Raw genomic sequence first — 14328 nt, forward strand, 5'->3', positions numbered from 1 at the left:
GTAAAATATCATCCTGTGAATGTAATTTGTTTGGTGTAATTTCTTTCCTGGAGAACCATGATTATCATGTATAATACAAATAGAATAAGATATATAGGAATATTCTTACCTATTTCATCAACCGATACATAGTTTAATTATAAAAAATTGTGTGAATGGTTGGGTAGACAGCATTAAGCTAAACAAAGAAAGGAACACTAGTGTAAAAGGACACTTTTGATCTTGGCAACTTTTTTGTGCACGTAAAAAGTGGAAAACCATCCTAAAAATCTTACAACCTTATTGCCCTTGAGATGCTCACTCTTCAAAAGATCCTCTTGTTATTTCTATAGTTGGAAATTCGAGTGAATGAGGATCTGAACGATGAAAATTTGGACGAAATGTCCTGCAAGCTGATTAAAGATAACTATTTCGATTTCTTAGCAGTAAATTTTTAAAGTTTAGTTCAATGGAATTTCTTAAATCAGCACCGGGAATTCTAGGAGGTGATATTGAGTTATTGCATGACAGCCAAAAAAAAAGGGATTACAACTAGAGACTGGAAAAAGTGGGGATAGATGGAAAAGAGTATGAATCTGTGAATGCATGACAGCCAAAAAAAAAAAAAAAAAAAGATTACAAAAAATGTAATTTGTTAACTTTGGCCACACATGTACTTAGTTTTCATAGACTTGTCCACTTTTAATATTGGTGACGTTTTGTCCATAAATTTGTGAAATTAATTCACGAGGAAGCAATTGAAAAGTGAGAGGTGGAAAGGTGGAATTATTAGTGGGCTATCATTAAAATGAAATATACTTTGAGTGAGTGTGAAAGTGACTTGAAAAGCAGATTTGAACATCAAGACTTGGCTCTGTTTTTTTTTTTTTTTTAATGTGCATCACGAAAGACACATGGGAAGAAATCAAATAAAGCATAAATATTACTTCAATAGTGTTCTCTTTATTCACATTTCATATTTTGCCACATATATTGATACGAAGTATTTCATTTAAATATTTTATTTTTGAGAATTGTAAATTGGGTCATCATTCAATTACAAAAAATAATACCAGGGAGACTGATCCCAATATTTATTGACTTGCTGGTACAAGATAAGGATTATTTATAATAAGAATTATAGGTTATTGAACTTGGTGAATAATATTAATATTATTATCTGCTCCCCTTATTTTAAGGTTAATAGTAAATTAAATGGTGCAACTATGTATATTAATAAATTCCCATTTCAATTTTTGGAATTAAAAAAATTTATCTCAATTTTATTTTTCAAATTATGATCATGTATGTATATTCATATCACTATACTTAAAACTTTTTTATAATATCCAATTTATTTTGTTCTCAATTAAGAAATTGCATCCATTTTTTAAATCTATCATCTTGCATGAGATAATTTGTTTTGAATTACGATATTAGATTCTAATATTACATTATAATATTGGCATTTTAATTTAATTATTATTGTCATTTATATTTTTCCACATAAATTTTTTTTTTTGTTTTGAAGTAACATAAAAAAATATATGGTTAAAACATAAAATAAAGTGTAAATAATAAGAATTGTTATTTTTATATTGGACATAATTGTAATTATATTAGATTTAAATATTAATTATCAACTACATTAAGCAAACTTCACAAAGTTTAAAGTAACACACAAAGAAAAGCCCACAGACGCTTTAACTTTAATTTTCTTTCTCAAAGTTTCCAGTTTCAATTTCCTTTTTTCTTCGCTTTTTTTGTTGTTTTCCTTTTTGAATTCAAATTCCATCACAAAGATCAAGCGCAAACTTCGTCGGGCAGCGATTCAATCCGATGGAAAACGCAGACCGTAGCAGTAATCATAGTAAAAGAAGCCACCGGAGAGGCAGCAACGGCCACTTATCAATGTCCGACACCGATTCCACGGCGAGCCAGGTTGACTCGTGGCACTCCCCTCTCCGTTCGGAATCTCCCCTACGCTCCGACGACCCTTGTTTCCAACAGGAAAACGATAATTCAACCAACAAGAGTCTTAAATCAGTTGTTTCAGTTGATAAGTACTATTCTCCGGTGCCTTCTCCGGGGGCTTCGAATTTTCCGGTCAGTTCTCCGGGAGCCGGGAGGATGGGGTGGAGGCCATGGCCGCATTCGGAGAAGCCCACCTCCGAGAATCATGGTTTCACGGGAAGTTATCCCGTTACAGGAGTGAAAGGTGGCAGGAGGGAAAAACCTTTGTCGGAGAACCATGAATTTCCGGCGAAAGGGGGGTCTCCGGTTGTGTTGGGATTGAATAGGTTGGTGACGGAGGAGCCGCCACCTGGGGTGAAGAAGATAGGGGCAGTACACGGTGGCGGTGGTCACTTAGAGGAAGGATATATCAGTAGCGGTGGTGGGGAGAATGAAGTTGGGGGGGAGAGGCGTTCAAGGGCGGCTGCATCGATTTTGAGGAGGTCGGAGAGGAGTGCAGCAGCGAGAAAGGTTGAGTTGGTGTTTAGAGTGTTGGAAGTAATCTTATGTTTGGTTTCATTTTCGATCATGGCTGCTGATAAGACTAAGGGGTGGAGTGGTGATTCTTTTGATCGATATAAGGAGTATAGGTATCTTTTTCCTTAAGTTCTTGCATGTTTATTCTCAGTTTCATGCTTGAACGTCTGTAAAGTTGGTTTTTTTTGGTGAATGAATAACTTTGATAGGGGTTGCAGGGACAACTTGGTGTTCAATGAGGAGAAAAGTTATTGGAAAATTACATTATTTCTTCACTCGAGGGCAACTTGGCCCTAGTCGTCTAGCACGATCCCAATATATATAATCTTTTTCCCTGCCAAGAATGCCCAAGCAATCAACCGTTGCTATACGCCTATAAAATCTCAGCTTAACACATGAATTCTCAAAATTATTTCATCACTCATTTTTCCTCATTTTTCTTGCAATCATCATACGCTTTAGTCCCAAATTAGTTTGTATCAGTCACACGAGAATCTTTAGTCTTCATTATGCTCTGTTTGTGATCGAAGTATCTGATGAATATTGAACATTTACCTTGTTTTGATATGCAGGTATTGTCTAGTTGTGAACATTATCGGGTTTGTATATTCTGGTTTCCAAGCATTTGATGTAGCATACAGTTTAGGCACGGAAAATCACGTCTTCTCTCACCATATACGTTACCATTTTAATTTTTCAATGGATCAGGCAAGTCATAGCCTCAACTTGCCATTGGTTTGAGTTGTCGTAACACGTTCTGCGTATTTGAAGCATACTGTCATACTTAGTTGCTAAGCAACACCTTTTTCTTGTGTTTGCAGATTCTGGCTTATCTTTTGATCTCAGCATCTTCATCAGCAGCAACGAGGGCGGACGACTGGATTTCTAACTGGGGGAAAGACCAGTTTACATTGATGGCCAGTGCATCAATCTCTGTGTCATTTCTTGCCTTTGCTGCCTTCGGCTTGAGCTCTCTTATATCAGGTTACAATCTTTGTAACCGGGATACCACTTGATGACAACGTCGGTCTCCAGCCTAATAAATTTCTCATTTTTATCTATTATGTTATATAGTTGAGAATAATTGCCTGAGTATATAAAATGATCATGTCAGGATTTGTACATATAGTATAGTTGCAGGGTAGTTTGAGCTATAATTCTAGAGATAATGTTTTGATAAATAAATTAGTCAGATGAATTTATACAGTGCTGTCTTGAAGCCAGTTTTGTCTCTGCTCTCAAATGTAATATTATGCTCTGAATTTTGAGGTCACTCTCAAATACAATTATCTATCAACCAACCAAGTTTCGTGTTTAATGTACATTCTTTCTCTGGTCGACTCCCAACCATCCGTTTGGAGGAGATGCCAAATGCATCAACTCCGAAACCTTAGCATTACGGTACATGCAGACCGCAGCTTCGAGACTGTACTCAGTTTTATAGTCCATTAGTTTTGCATTTTCCTCCATTCTGATTGATTGTTCCATAAACATGTTTACGTTCGAAAGGTATGTTGAAACACACTGAGTGCCTCGAAAATGTAATGAACATACACTTCAATGGTAGAAGGTTTAGAGTCAAAAGTACCGCTTGATTTGTGCATCGGACGTGCCAAGGATATAGAATGAGTGTGATAACAAAATGTAGATGGCAGTAAATAATATAATTTGATTAATCATATGATAATTGATATGATTTTAAATAATATAACTTTCTTTTATTTTCTTAAACCCGTTTTATTTTTCGAAACGAAGTAGAGTTTTCTTTTGTTTTGCTGGCACAGTGCCAAGGAAAGTTGCTTTTCACCTTCGCCGAAGCAGACTATCATCTGTCCCATTCCATGTATCCTATCGATTTTCTTTACCCCGGTGCAGCCCAGCTCAGACAATTGATATGCACGGACTCCACGTGAAATCATGTGACTCTCACCCTACGGGGTGGGATAGAATTTCCCCTTCAACAAATTTCAAGAACCACAGTCAACTATGCTGATCGTTTTCGCGCGCAAACATGGTCTTTTAGCTAGAAAAAGGTTATCAAGGTCCAGCCTCCAAACAAAGGTTCTGAAATGCCCACACTTCTTACTTGTGATTCCCCCATAGTGTATAGTTCCCAAGCACAGACAATAGAACACAAATACATAACATGCGTAAATTGATGACTGAGGAGGGATATATAGCTTCAAATACAGTACAGTTCAAGTAAACCATCATAGAGAACATAAATTTAACTCGGTAATACAACTTAAAACGTATTTCTCTTTTGATCCGGTCCTGAGGAGTTATGTGCTTGGGATTGACCAAAAACGGATCTGCAGTTCCAAAAAATTTGCAGGAGAAATAAAGTTAGGATGTATTGTATATGAAAAATAGAGCAGATAAGACAATTTCATCTTTCGTTGAAACCACACATCCTCCATTTTATACACAAGCATTCCTGTTTCTACCATACGTTTTGATTGTCAATTCTTCATCTGAAAAATGTTAGTTACAAAATCCACACGAAGAGAACTTTTTTTAAACTGTTTTATCGCTAAATTATATTGTTCCAATCGATATGGTAATAGAAAGGAACAAAAGATGGCTAATGCTTATCATAAAAACGGCCAGATGCACCAGAACGAAAATATTCCAACTTTTGAGGCCTAATGGAATCAGGTTATTTATTATTGTTGCACTTTGGAAACCAACAGTTCAATTAGATCCACTTCATAAAATTTATAATCAGACATAATCATTGGTTCATATAATTTGTTCTGAATGATGGGGGGAAAAGAGTGTCTTAGTCTGCAAATAAGTATGCTGTGTTATGTGTAGGCATCAGGTGTTTGTGCACGCTATCCAATAGAGTAGAGTAGATGACAGCTTAATAACCACAGCAGCAAATTGTAGTGATTAGTAGCTCCATCAGAAAATTTATAAATGTAGTGTTTGCAAATGCTAAAAAAATTATTTATGGACTTTTCTTTTACAAAGATGTTTAATTTTACAAAAGAAAAGTTCATAATCACTTTTTTTAAAACATCTGCAAAAACTACCTAAGAATATAACATCAGCAAAAGTCGCAAGCAATACAAGGGAGCTCACCCGCAGGTTGAGCATTTCTTCTGGTGCTCGCAGAATATAGACAGACAAACAGAACATATGAAGCCCATATCGATTGTGTTTTTGTGGCAGAAACACCTGTCCGTTTGTGGCATAGATAAGATCAGAGTGAGAAATAACAGAATAATAAAAAATCAGTCATCTTGGCTGTTTAGCATAGCAAACCACAACTAAGTAAATGCTTGATTGCTCTCCTTCTGAGGGACATCAACGGTGATATGAAGATACATGGCAATAGTGCACCCAGAGTCGATCCACGCACAATAATACAAATCACATGATGGACTAATAATCAAATTAAGTAAGTAATTCCAGTTAAATACAGATTACTTGGTAGAGCCAAATTGGAAATGAGTTTGCACACAAGCTTGGCCAAGGAGGATGTGATGAGAAACAGAGAATTCATAACCTTGCCAAGAAAGCAATGAAATGAAGTTCAACCATTATGATTACACCCGTAAATCTTTTGCTTATATCAGATAATAAGAAAAAACATGAGGGAACTCAGAGCTATGGCCGAGACGGAAATTAAGCCATTCTTAGACAATATTTAAACAGAAGATGCAGGAAATATGCTTGTTAGGATGAAAAGTAGCAAGATGACAGGAAAGATATTGTAGGAGGATATGAGCGGAACTGTGATTTTCTAAAACAAAATTGAAATAAAGATGCAGCAATTAACTAATTTCGATAAGGAGTCCTTCACTGGATTTAAGTATACAAATCAAGTTGTGGCCCACAAAAAATTACTTGTGTGGTCATTGAAGTTGCCAACCTGGAGAACATTAATAACCAAATACATGCAATTTCTATAAGGCAAATTCAGATGAAATGTGGAGGAAAAAATCCTGAGTATAAAAATAAGATAGAGAAGAGGCTAATATCATTTAGATTCTAAGAAACACGAATAACACATTCAATACACTGACAAGAATAATTTTGGCCGAATTCAATAAAATTAGTGCACTAATTATCAATGAACTTACGACGCACGAAAGTCCACTCCCACAGGCTTAGGAAGTTGTAAAATGGCACGGGAATTGAGATCGGTGGCAAAAACTGTCTGCATATCAGGATAAACCCATATTATTACCAGACTGCAAACACATGAACCCTGAAAAATTCATACTCATTTCAAGTAGAAATTTAAGTTGAACTTAATGCACAAAATAATAATGAATGTTTGCCTCCACAAATCTATACTTCTGGCACTAAACCGATATCATTACTCTCCAACTGTGTATTAACTAGTTTTGTCCATATTTGTATACAAAAGTACCTACCGCTAGATACTGAAACAGTCCATCCAGTAGCTGTGGTTTCAGATATACCCCACCAGTTATATAAGAGGCCTGTTGCAAGACATGGATCCTTGATAGTCAAAAGACCAATGAAAAACACCTTGTTAAAGATGGAAAAAATAACCCATGAAACAAAATCAGGAAACAGCACACATGTGCTACCTGTTGCAGAAAAGCTGAGTGTTGACCTCCAATTACACATGAATCGATAGGAACCTGAAAGAGGAACAAAAAATACATACAGATAGGTGCTTATGACCTATAAGATTATCATGATATTTCCCAATGGTATTGTTAATCACATCAAGAATATCAAAGTTTAAAAAGTTTTGGGATCCTCAAGATCAGACATCAACGCAGTAATGCACCCTGGTAACTTCGGAAAAAATGAGCAATATTCCTGGAGCACCAGAGGAAATTGACTTTTTAATCAAACAATTAGTATCCTACCAACACTCTGAAAAACTAAAGAACAAAATAGAAAGCCACTTTCGTGAATGATTGAACATTCTTCATGGGGTAGAACTTAACATTATAACTGAAATAACTCGAGGTAATACAATTAGCTACCGAAGCCTTGCACGTACAACAAGAATGCAAAAGATAACACTGGTTTGTTGTCTTAAATGAAGATCACTCTGGATTTGGAGGTAAAGATTGTCATGCTGACATAAAAAAAACGCAGCAAATTACAAATTCAAGAGTAACTCTTAATGAAATTCATAGCTCTACTTCTTCATACTTAGGCAGCGAAAAATCAAATAACTAGACAAATTAACACAATGTATCATAAAAAATGGTCAGCAAAAGCGGATGATCACGAACTGAAATATTACCATTAAGCGCTGAGCAGAGAAAATTGAATTCATGATTGCAACATATCTGCACAATGAAACCAATTCAGCACATGCACTGGTGAAAGTAAGTGAATAAGCTTGGGAAATCTAAAATACACACTGTCCAGGCCCATCTGGAGATCCATGTAAGCATAATATCTGTCATTATCAGACATTGATCAATCAGTGAAACCCAAAAATGATATTGTAAAAACATCAAAGAACAGAAATATGGAAAGAAGTTGACTGATTGTGTAAGTTATTCATGATACCAAAAGGCTTACATAGAAATTAAGAGAAGAATAAAACAGATTAAATAATTTACTACACTTATTTTTTCAATATTTCAGATTTTATTGAGATGTACAGCCATTTAGTAGCATGTCTGTATCTGCTTGAAACACGGGGGACAGAAGGGAATGGATGTCCTCTCTTCGCACGGTAACGAAAAATGGAATTCATTTAGAAAGTAGCTACTAATATTCAATAACTTCAAAACAGGGGACTGCATCAAGCTCAAACTCACCCGAGGCTGTGGATGAAAAGGACCTGACCGAAACACCCTCTGAATGTCTGAAATGTCAACATAAGTCACACAAAACATATATTTTGTAACAACACGACATAATCAAGCTTACAAAAAAAGCAAGTATAAATATTAAAAAAGAATCCATAATTGAAGAAAATGTTTTTACGGTGAGGATACAGCAAAGGGCCATGGAAAGGGATCCAGAGAGAAGTGAGACACTGGGACCATTGACCGAGTTTTCACGACAAAGTGACTCATCCTTGTCCAGAAAGTCCTCCAACTTCTGCAGTAAACTCTCCGCCCTCTGATTCTGACCATGCAAAGCTGCGGAATCAAATATGTAGTCACAAGAATTGTATCCAGTTGCTATCACTACCACTTTGTTGAACTGATTTAATAGGAATATTGAATTCAAGAATGCTAATACCTGCAATGAAAAGCTCTAATCTTCAAAATCCAATTTTTAAGTAAAACATAAACGCGTTAGTTTTCTTTCAAGAAGGGATAAAGGGGGAAAACAATTACATGTGTTAAGAAGTCGGAGAAGAGGTAATTAGATTTCACAGAGTTCCAAAAGAAGGGGTTTGCGTCCATGAGTACCATCAGTAAGCTGACATCATCTGCAAATCAGAAATTTCATTGATAGCGCAAGATGAGCGGCACACACAAATTGTAAACGAATGCAAACACCAGAGAAAATCTTTTTCAAAATATCGTTTAATTTTTAGAATAAAATTGCATGTTTTAGCCCTCTCATACACTAAATTACTCCACAAAGAATGTCATGTATACAAACTGATTTAAACCGCGAGTTAAAATTTTTCGAATACTTGAACTGATTTTTCACCGCAGGAAGACGAAACGAGATTCGTAATGTACGGACCTGAGTAAAGCTTGGATGGAACTGTAGCCATATTCCTTTTCTGTCCGCAAATACTAAGAATTGGAGGAGGCAGAGCTTGAGGAGAAGAGAATCATCACGGCGGTTCGCCGCCGTAACTGAGGCAGACAATCGATGACCGGACGCATGTTGTGAAGACTGAATGATGACTCGTATAATGGGCCACTATTGGGTCAGCTGGGTTTGGGTTTGGACTTCTTAACGTGTATTCTTGAAAGAATACAAATTTGATGCCCAAATTATTTTTAATACCCAAATATCTACATTTAAAAAACTTACTAAATATATATATATTTTTTAAATCGAGACCCAAACTTTAGATTTTGATATCAGGTAAGACTATCGTGTATACGTCACTGACCTTAATTATAAATTTTTTTTAAAGCCCTATTTATAATTTTGGTTCGATTTGATTGATATAATATAATAATAGGGATAGATTTATAATGGTTCACTATTTATTGTTGTATTTTATTTCCTATTCTATAAAATCAAATAATTTATCATTATATAATCACTCATCTTTTTCGGTCAATCTATCAATCGAACTATAGTTCGGTGCCTTTAGGTAATATTTTTTAGTATAATTATTTTTTATGTTTGGGTAAAATATTTTTAAAAAAATGGTAGGGAAATAGAATTAGAAATTCACCATTTTTTTTATTTCAACGTCCAATATTTAAATAAATTCTAAAAGTATAAATTCAACTAAGTATCACGTGTAATTTAAAATATCCTTTTTATAAAATCAATCTACACATCACAACTTGTGAGAAATAAAAATCATTAATTATTTATTACAAATCATTCATTATAATATTTTTCTCAACTTGCACCATCATTCTTGGGTTTCTTATAATTAATTTAATTTTAAAAAGAAAATAAATTTTAAAAATACAGTCAAATGTGAAATAATACAAAAAATACCACAAAACGCCGATGGCAGTAGCGGACACTGCAAACCGTTGTCAAATTTAGACGTTACTTTTTGCAGCAACCGGCGTCCAGCAGGGCCCCTGTTTTTGATAGCGGCTGCTGCTAGCGTCCACACGGACCTGCTTCATGTCCTGACACACTTTGTCGTATTGTGCAGTTATTTATATGTGTGAATTGAATTTAGGGGAAAAAAATTAAAAAATATAGTAAGGCATCAGCACAATTCCTGGGAATCAGCTTTCCGCAATTACAAGATTTAACTTTGCAATGAATCGGCTTTTTTATTCTTGAAATTTTAAAAAAATTATAGTCCTTTGCTATAAAATTTTCAGTTCTTTCACATATTTCATATCAGTTTCGTAGATCTTACATCTCTAATTTTCAATTTCATCTTCTTTTCGCTCAAAAATTTTAAACAATTTATTCTATATTTTCGATTTTTTCAATCAGCTTCGTAGATAAAATTGGTGCTCTCTTATATTTGAATGGTGATATTATTTTTAGAAACAGGCCGATCAAATATAGCATCCCATATGTGAGATCGATTCGAGTATTATAATCTATTAGTTTGTTGGAGCTGATTTAAGTTAATTATACGAGATTAAACATCGATACGATGAAGGATGAAGCTTACATGAAATTTTTAACTAAATATTCATTCGTGGAAAACTATAGTTAACAAATTTAATCCTGCTCTAGATCCATATCTATCAATAATAATAAATAAAGTTAAAAAAATAAACTAAAAAATATATTAAATTGTTGGGTTGCAAAAACGCTGGCAATAGTGATTTTGATAATAGCAAAAGTTGTTGTTATATTTTTAACATATTTACTCAAGTCAAGTTGAGAAATTTGACAAGCTGGAACTTAAATTAAGTCAAACTGAAAATCTAGCGAGGTCAAGTATTTCAATGATATCTCACATACAAGAAATCCAAATTACTAGCTGCCATAATTGTTGTAAAGCCAACTCCGTTATCTAGAAACCGTATATCAGATCGATCGAGTGAATTAGGATGTTATCGAGACAAAATTGCAGTCGCAATATTCGACCAACCAATGCTCGATAGACCAGCTCTTGTTTTTTGCGATACATCTCATCTCATTTATCATAATTGAACGATTATCATGCATTGGAAAGATAAGATAATGATCTACAAATCAGCCTCAAAGTTTGAAGTTTGAATCGAATTTTAAGAAGCTGATAATCCGCGAAGAAATTTCTGGCTCTGCACAGGTTGTAGAAAAAGTTCAAGCGTGTACACAATCTGATATTTCAAACACATCTCTACCATACAAACTCAAAATTGAGTGATTCTTAACTTTATAGAAATCTAAGAAAAAATGCTACAACTTTCATGTTTACGACATCGCCCAGAAATCAATGAATCAAATATGTATTCACCGGACCATACCATATTTCACTGAACTGTTTCACTCAATTGTTTTGCTCATCCAGTCAACCGTTTACTCATTCAACTATTGTGTTCATCCCAGCGGTTCATTCATTCAACCATTTTGCTCATAGATCTAGACCGCACCAGCAACATGCTAAAAATTCAAATATGATCGTTGCAATTTCCTCACACACACAATCACTCACATATATAAGAAAGATGAGCTTCAAAGTTTAGTTGAGTGATAGTCTTCAAACAAAGATATTAAAAATTGTGTTGGTAGTTTTGGCATAAAATATGTTAAATATTATACAGATTGTGAGGTTGCGGCCTACAATCGAGAGTGTGCTAGGAGTTTCGATTAGGCAAAGAATAAGTCCTAAGTCGAAATGGATTTGTACAAATGGTTATTTAAATCAAAGTCTTCTAGTGAATTTTTCCAAATGGAAAAATGGGTGATACAGGAGTTGTTAATCCCCGAACATCCATAAATAAATTCATGCATATTTATGTTGGAGTACCATTTTTCCGTACCCAAAGCACAGTGAAAGCTTTAAAATTTTTGTTTTGGCATTAGAAATACTCATTGGACGTCGTATGTGAAACGTCTACTACTTAACATAATGCTAGAATTTTTTTTAAAGCTAAACCTCGGAATACACATTTATCTCAAAAAGATATTTATATAGGCATGCATGCAATATCTACCTTCCATCACATGATTTAAAAATAACTGAAGGATCGTTTGCAGAGCACCTTGATGTGCTTCAAAAAAAATATTCTCCAAGAGCTGCAATAGCTCGTGTTCTAAGAATGTACACACCAATGAATTAGATCGAGTTTGGAGTTAAAATCAAGCGGAAAACACTCGAAATAATCATTCGTTAAGAAACATTGATATATTTTGTATATCTTGTGTAATTGAAAAACTGAAAAAGGGTAGATTAGTTTTTGCAGTCATCAGTTCAGTTATGGTGACAACTGAACTGACGAATACTCTAACTGATCCAAACAGTTTGAAAACAACAGTTAATCAGAAAAATACACAAGATATGTTTATGGATGTTTCGAGACTTCAACTGCTCCTACGTCACCCCTTCTACCCCCTCATGTAGGATTCAATAGAAGACTTTGATTTATACAACTCTTGTACAAACCTACTCAGCTAGGACTTTTGCTACTGTCTAACTGAACTCCTAGACTAGACTGAAGGCAGCACCTTCCAGCCAACACTTCTTTAACGTCTATGTGAGAAAGACTACACACACAAGTTTATTGTCTTTTTGCAAGACTGTATTTGAGTGGTGGTGTGTGTGTTGTAAGAACTGATCTCTGAAAACTATCCGAAAGTGTTCTAACACACTGAGGAAAATATGCTTCTAACTAAGCTGATACCACAATGAAGTGTTCCCTCTGGGCTGATTGCTTCTTATAAGCTGATATGCAATTTGCGTGCCCTTTCTTTTTATCTTCACACACTCTAGTATGTGCTCTCTCTTCTTGTTTTGCTGACGGTCTTGAGCGTGTATATATAGAGGCATTGAGACCGTACATCAAGACTCATCACATGTGATCGTTGCAGCTTTGAATGCGTTCCTTGGTATATGTGTCTTGACTTTTCTGACATGCCTCCAGGAATCTCCCAGCTTTAATCTTTGCTGCAACGTCCATTATTGTACCTTTGATTGTATGTATTTGTATCTTTGTGCGTAGCTGAAGTCTACTAAGATACTCTTATCTTGATCTGCAACTGAATGGTCCCTAACTGATGTTCCTAACTGGTCATCTGAACTGATCTTCAGTTGGGCTGGTGAAATCAGTTGACTCGTCAGTTGAACTGATTTCACTCTTTCAGTTGAACTGGACAGCTGGGTTCTTCATCAGTTGAGCTCTTCATCAGCTGGCCGGGCTTCTGAAGGTCTTCTGCTAAACTACCTATCAGCTGGACAATTAGTTGGACCGTTCTTTGATATATCAGTTGAGCTGATTCAGTTTAGTCGATCGGTTGATGTTTTTAGTTTGTAACTCGATAGCTTCAGTTTTGACTCGTTTAACTGATCGGTTCGAAGCCTGATCAGCTCCAACTTCCTGCGCACTTAGGTAAATCATTAGAAACAAAATAACAAGTTTTGTTAACATCAAAATCAAGATTGCGAACATGAAATGTTCCAACAATAACATATATTCAACTACTAAGTAAAAGTATTTCAACTTAAAAGAACTCAAATAAACCACATGCAAGTCCTGTCAAACCATAAATATATAAATAATAAAATGTAAGTAAATGTTCATGATCTCTCCTATCTCATAAACATAATGTGCAGAAAAGTATAGTACTCGGGTTAGAATGCGCACCTCCATCCCCGCCTACTCAGTCTTCGGCGCCTCCAGTCTCCTCATCAATATGCTCACCTGCATCATTCACGACTAGTGAGTCTAAAGACTCAACACACTAAAATCGTTATCACAAGTACATATACATAACATGCAACAGTGAAGAGTATTGTACTTAAAATAAACTTCATGATTTTAAAATAGTGAACATAAACATAAATGTGTTCATATCACATCATATCAACATATACATGATCAATTTTCTTTATTTCAATTCCGTTTATTAGTTGTGACTTTCGTATCATCTTATTAGTCGATGGATCCATCTACGTATAACATCTGTACCCGGCGACGGGAACATCAGCGACAGTATTACCCATCCACTGAACCTTGGCTTTAAATGTCATCATATTATCGTATCATCGTAATTAGTCACAATCAACTCCATTCCTTCAAAACATGTCATCATATTCATCACTTATAAAAATCATGCATATACGTAAATTTTTCTTAAAAT

At 35.1% G+C, this 14328-nt stretch overlaps 2 protein-coding genes across 3 annotated transcripts; one reads left to right on the forward strand and one right to left on the reverse strand.

Annotated features, from left to right (window-relative positions):
- The first annotated feature begins 1650 nt into the window (after positions 1 to 1650).
- LOC142528793 (uncharacterized) lies at positions 1651 to 3671 on the forward strand. Its single transcript, XM_075633965.1, has 3 exons — positions 1651 to 2582; positions 3042 to 3177; positions 3291 to 3671. The coding sequence occupies exons 1-3, from the start codon at positions 1819 to 1821 to the stop codon at positions 3483 to 3485; spliced, it is 1095 nt and encodes a 364-aa protein (XP_075490080.1). The 5' UTR covers positions 1651 to 1818; the 3' UTR covers positions 3486 to 3671.
- Positions 3672 to 4118: 447 nt separating this feature from the next.
- LOC142528794 (general transcription and DNA repair factor IIH subunit TFB4) lies at positions 4119 to 9351 on the reverse strand. 2 transcript variants are annotated; one of them, XR_012815749.1, is made up of 11 exons: positions 9124 to 9351; positions 8766 to 8860; positions 8418 to 8667; positions 8238 to 8284; positions 7833 to 7870; positions 7712 to 7757; positions 7038 to 7091; positions 6858 to 6945; positions 6561 to 6637; positions 5557 to 5652; positions 4119 to 4781 (listed from the first exon to the last, which is right to left on the reverse strand). XR_012815749.1 is itself a non-coding variant. In XM_075633966.1 (11 exons), exons 1-11 carry the CDS (start codon positions 9152 to 9154, stop codon positions 4715 to 4717), a joined length of 870 nt encoding a protein of 289 aa, XP_075490081.1. In that variant the 5' UTR covers positions 9155 to 9351; the 3' UTR covers positions 4119 to 4714. The 2 variants fall into 2 exon arrangements, 1 of the variants encoding a protein (XP_075490081.1); XM_075633966.1 differs by having other exon boundaries at positions 6858 to 6926.
- Positions 9352 to 14328: the final 4977 nt, after the last annotated feature.

This window comes from Primulina tabacum, chromosome 16 (assembly GCF_025594145.1).
Source record: "Primulina tabacum isolate GXHZ01 chromosome 16, ASM2559414v2, whole genome shotgun sequence".
Lineage (NCBI taxonomy): Eukaryota > Viridiplantae > Streptophyta > Magnoliopsida > Lamiales > Gesneriaceae > Primulina > Primulina tabacum.

Coding starts and splice junctions, on each gene's coding strand:
- LOC142528793 (XM_075633965.1), top strand. CDS start 1,819: ATGGAAAACGCAGACCGTAGCAGTAATCATAGTAAAAGAAGCCACCGG. Junction 2,583..3,041: donor GATCGATATAAGGAGTATAG/GTATCTTTTTCC, acceptor TTTGATATGCAG/GTATTGTCTAGTTGTGAACA. Junction 3,178..3,290: donor TTAATTTTTCAATGGATCAG/GCAAGTCATAGC, acceptor TTGTGTTTGCAG/ATTCTGGCTTATCTTTTGAT.
- LOC142528794 (XM_075633966.1), bottom strand. CDS start 9,154: ATGGCTACAGTTCCATCCAAGCTTTACTCAG. Junction 7,092..7,711: donor TCTCTGCTCAGCGCTTAATG/GTAATATTTCAG, acceptor TTCCTCTTTCAG/GTTCCTATCGATTCATGTGT. Junction 6,638..6,857: donor GACTGTTTCAGTATCTAGCG/GTAGGTACTTTT, acceptor CCTGATATGCAG/ACAGTTTTTGCCACCGATCT.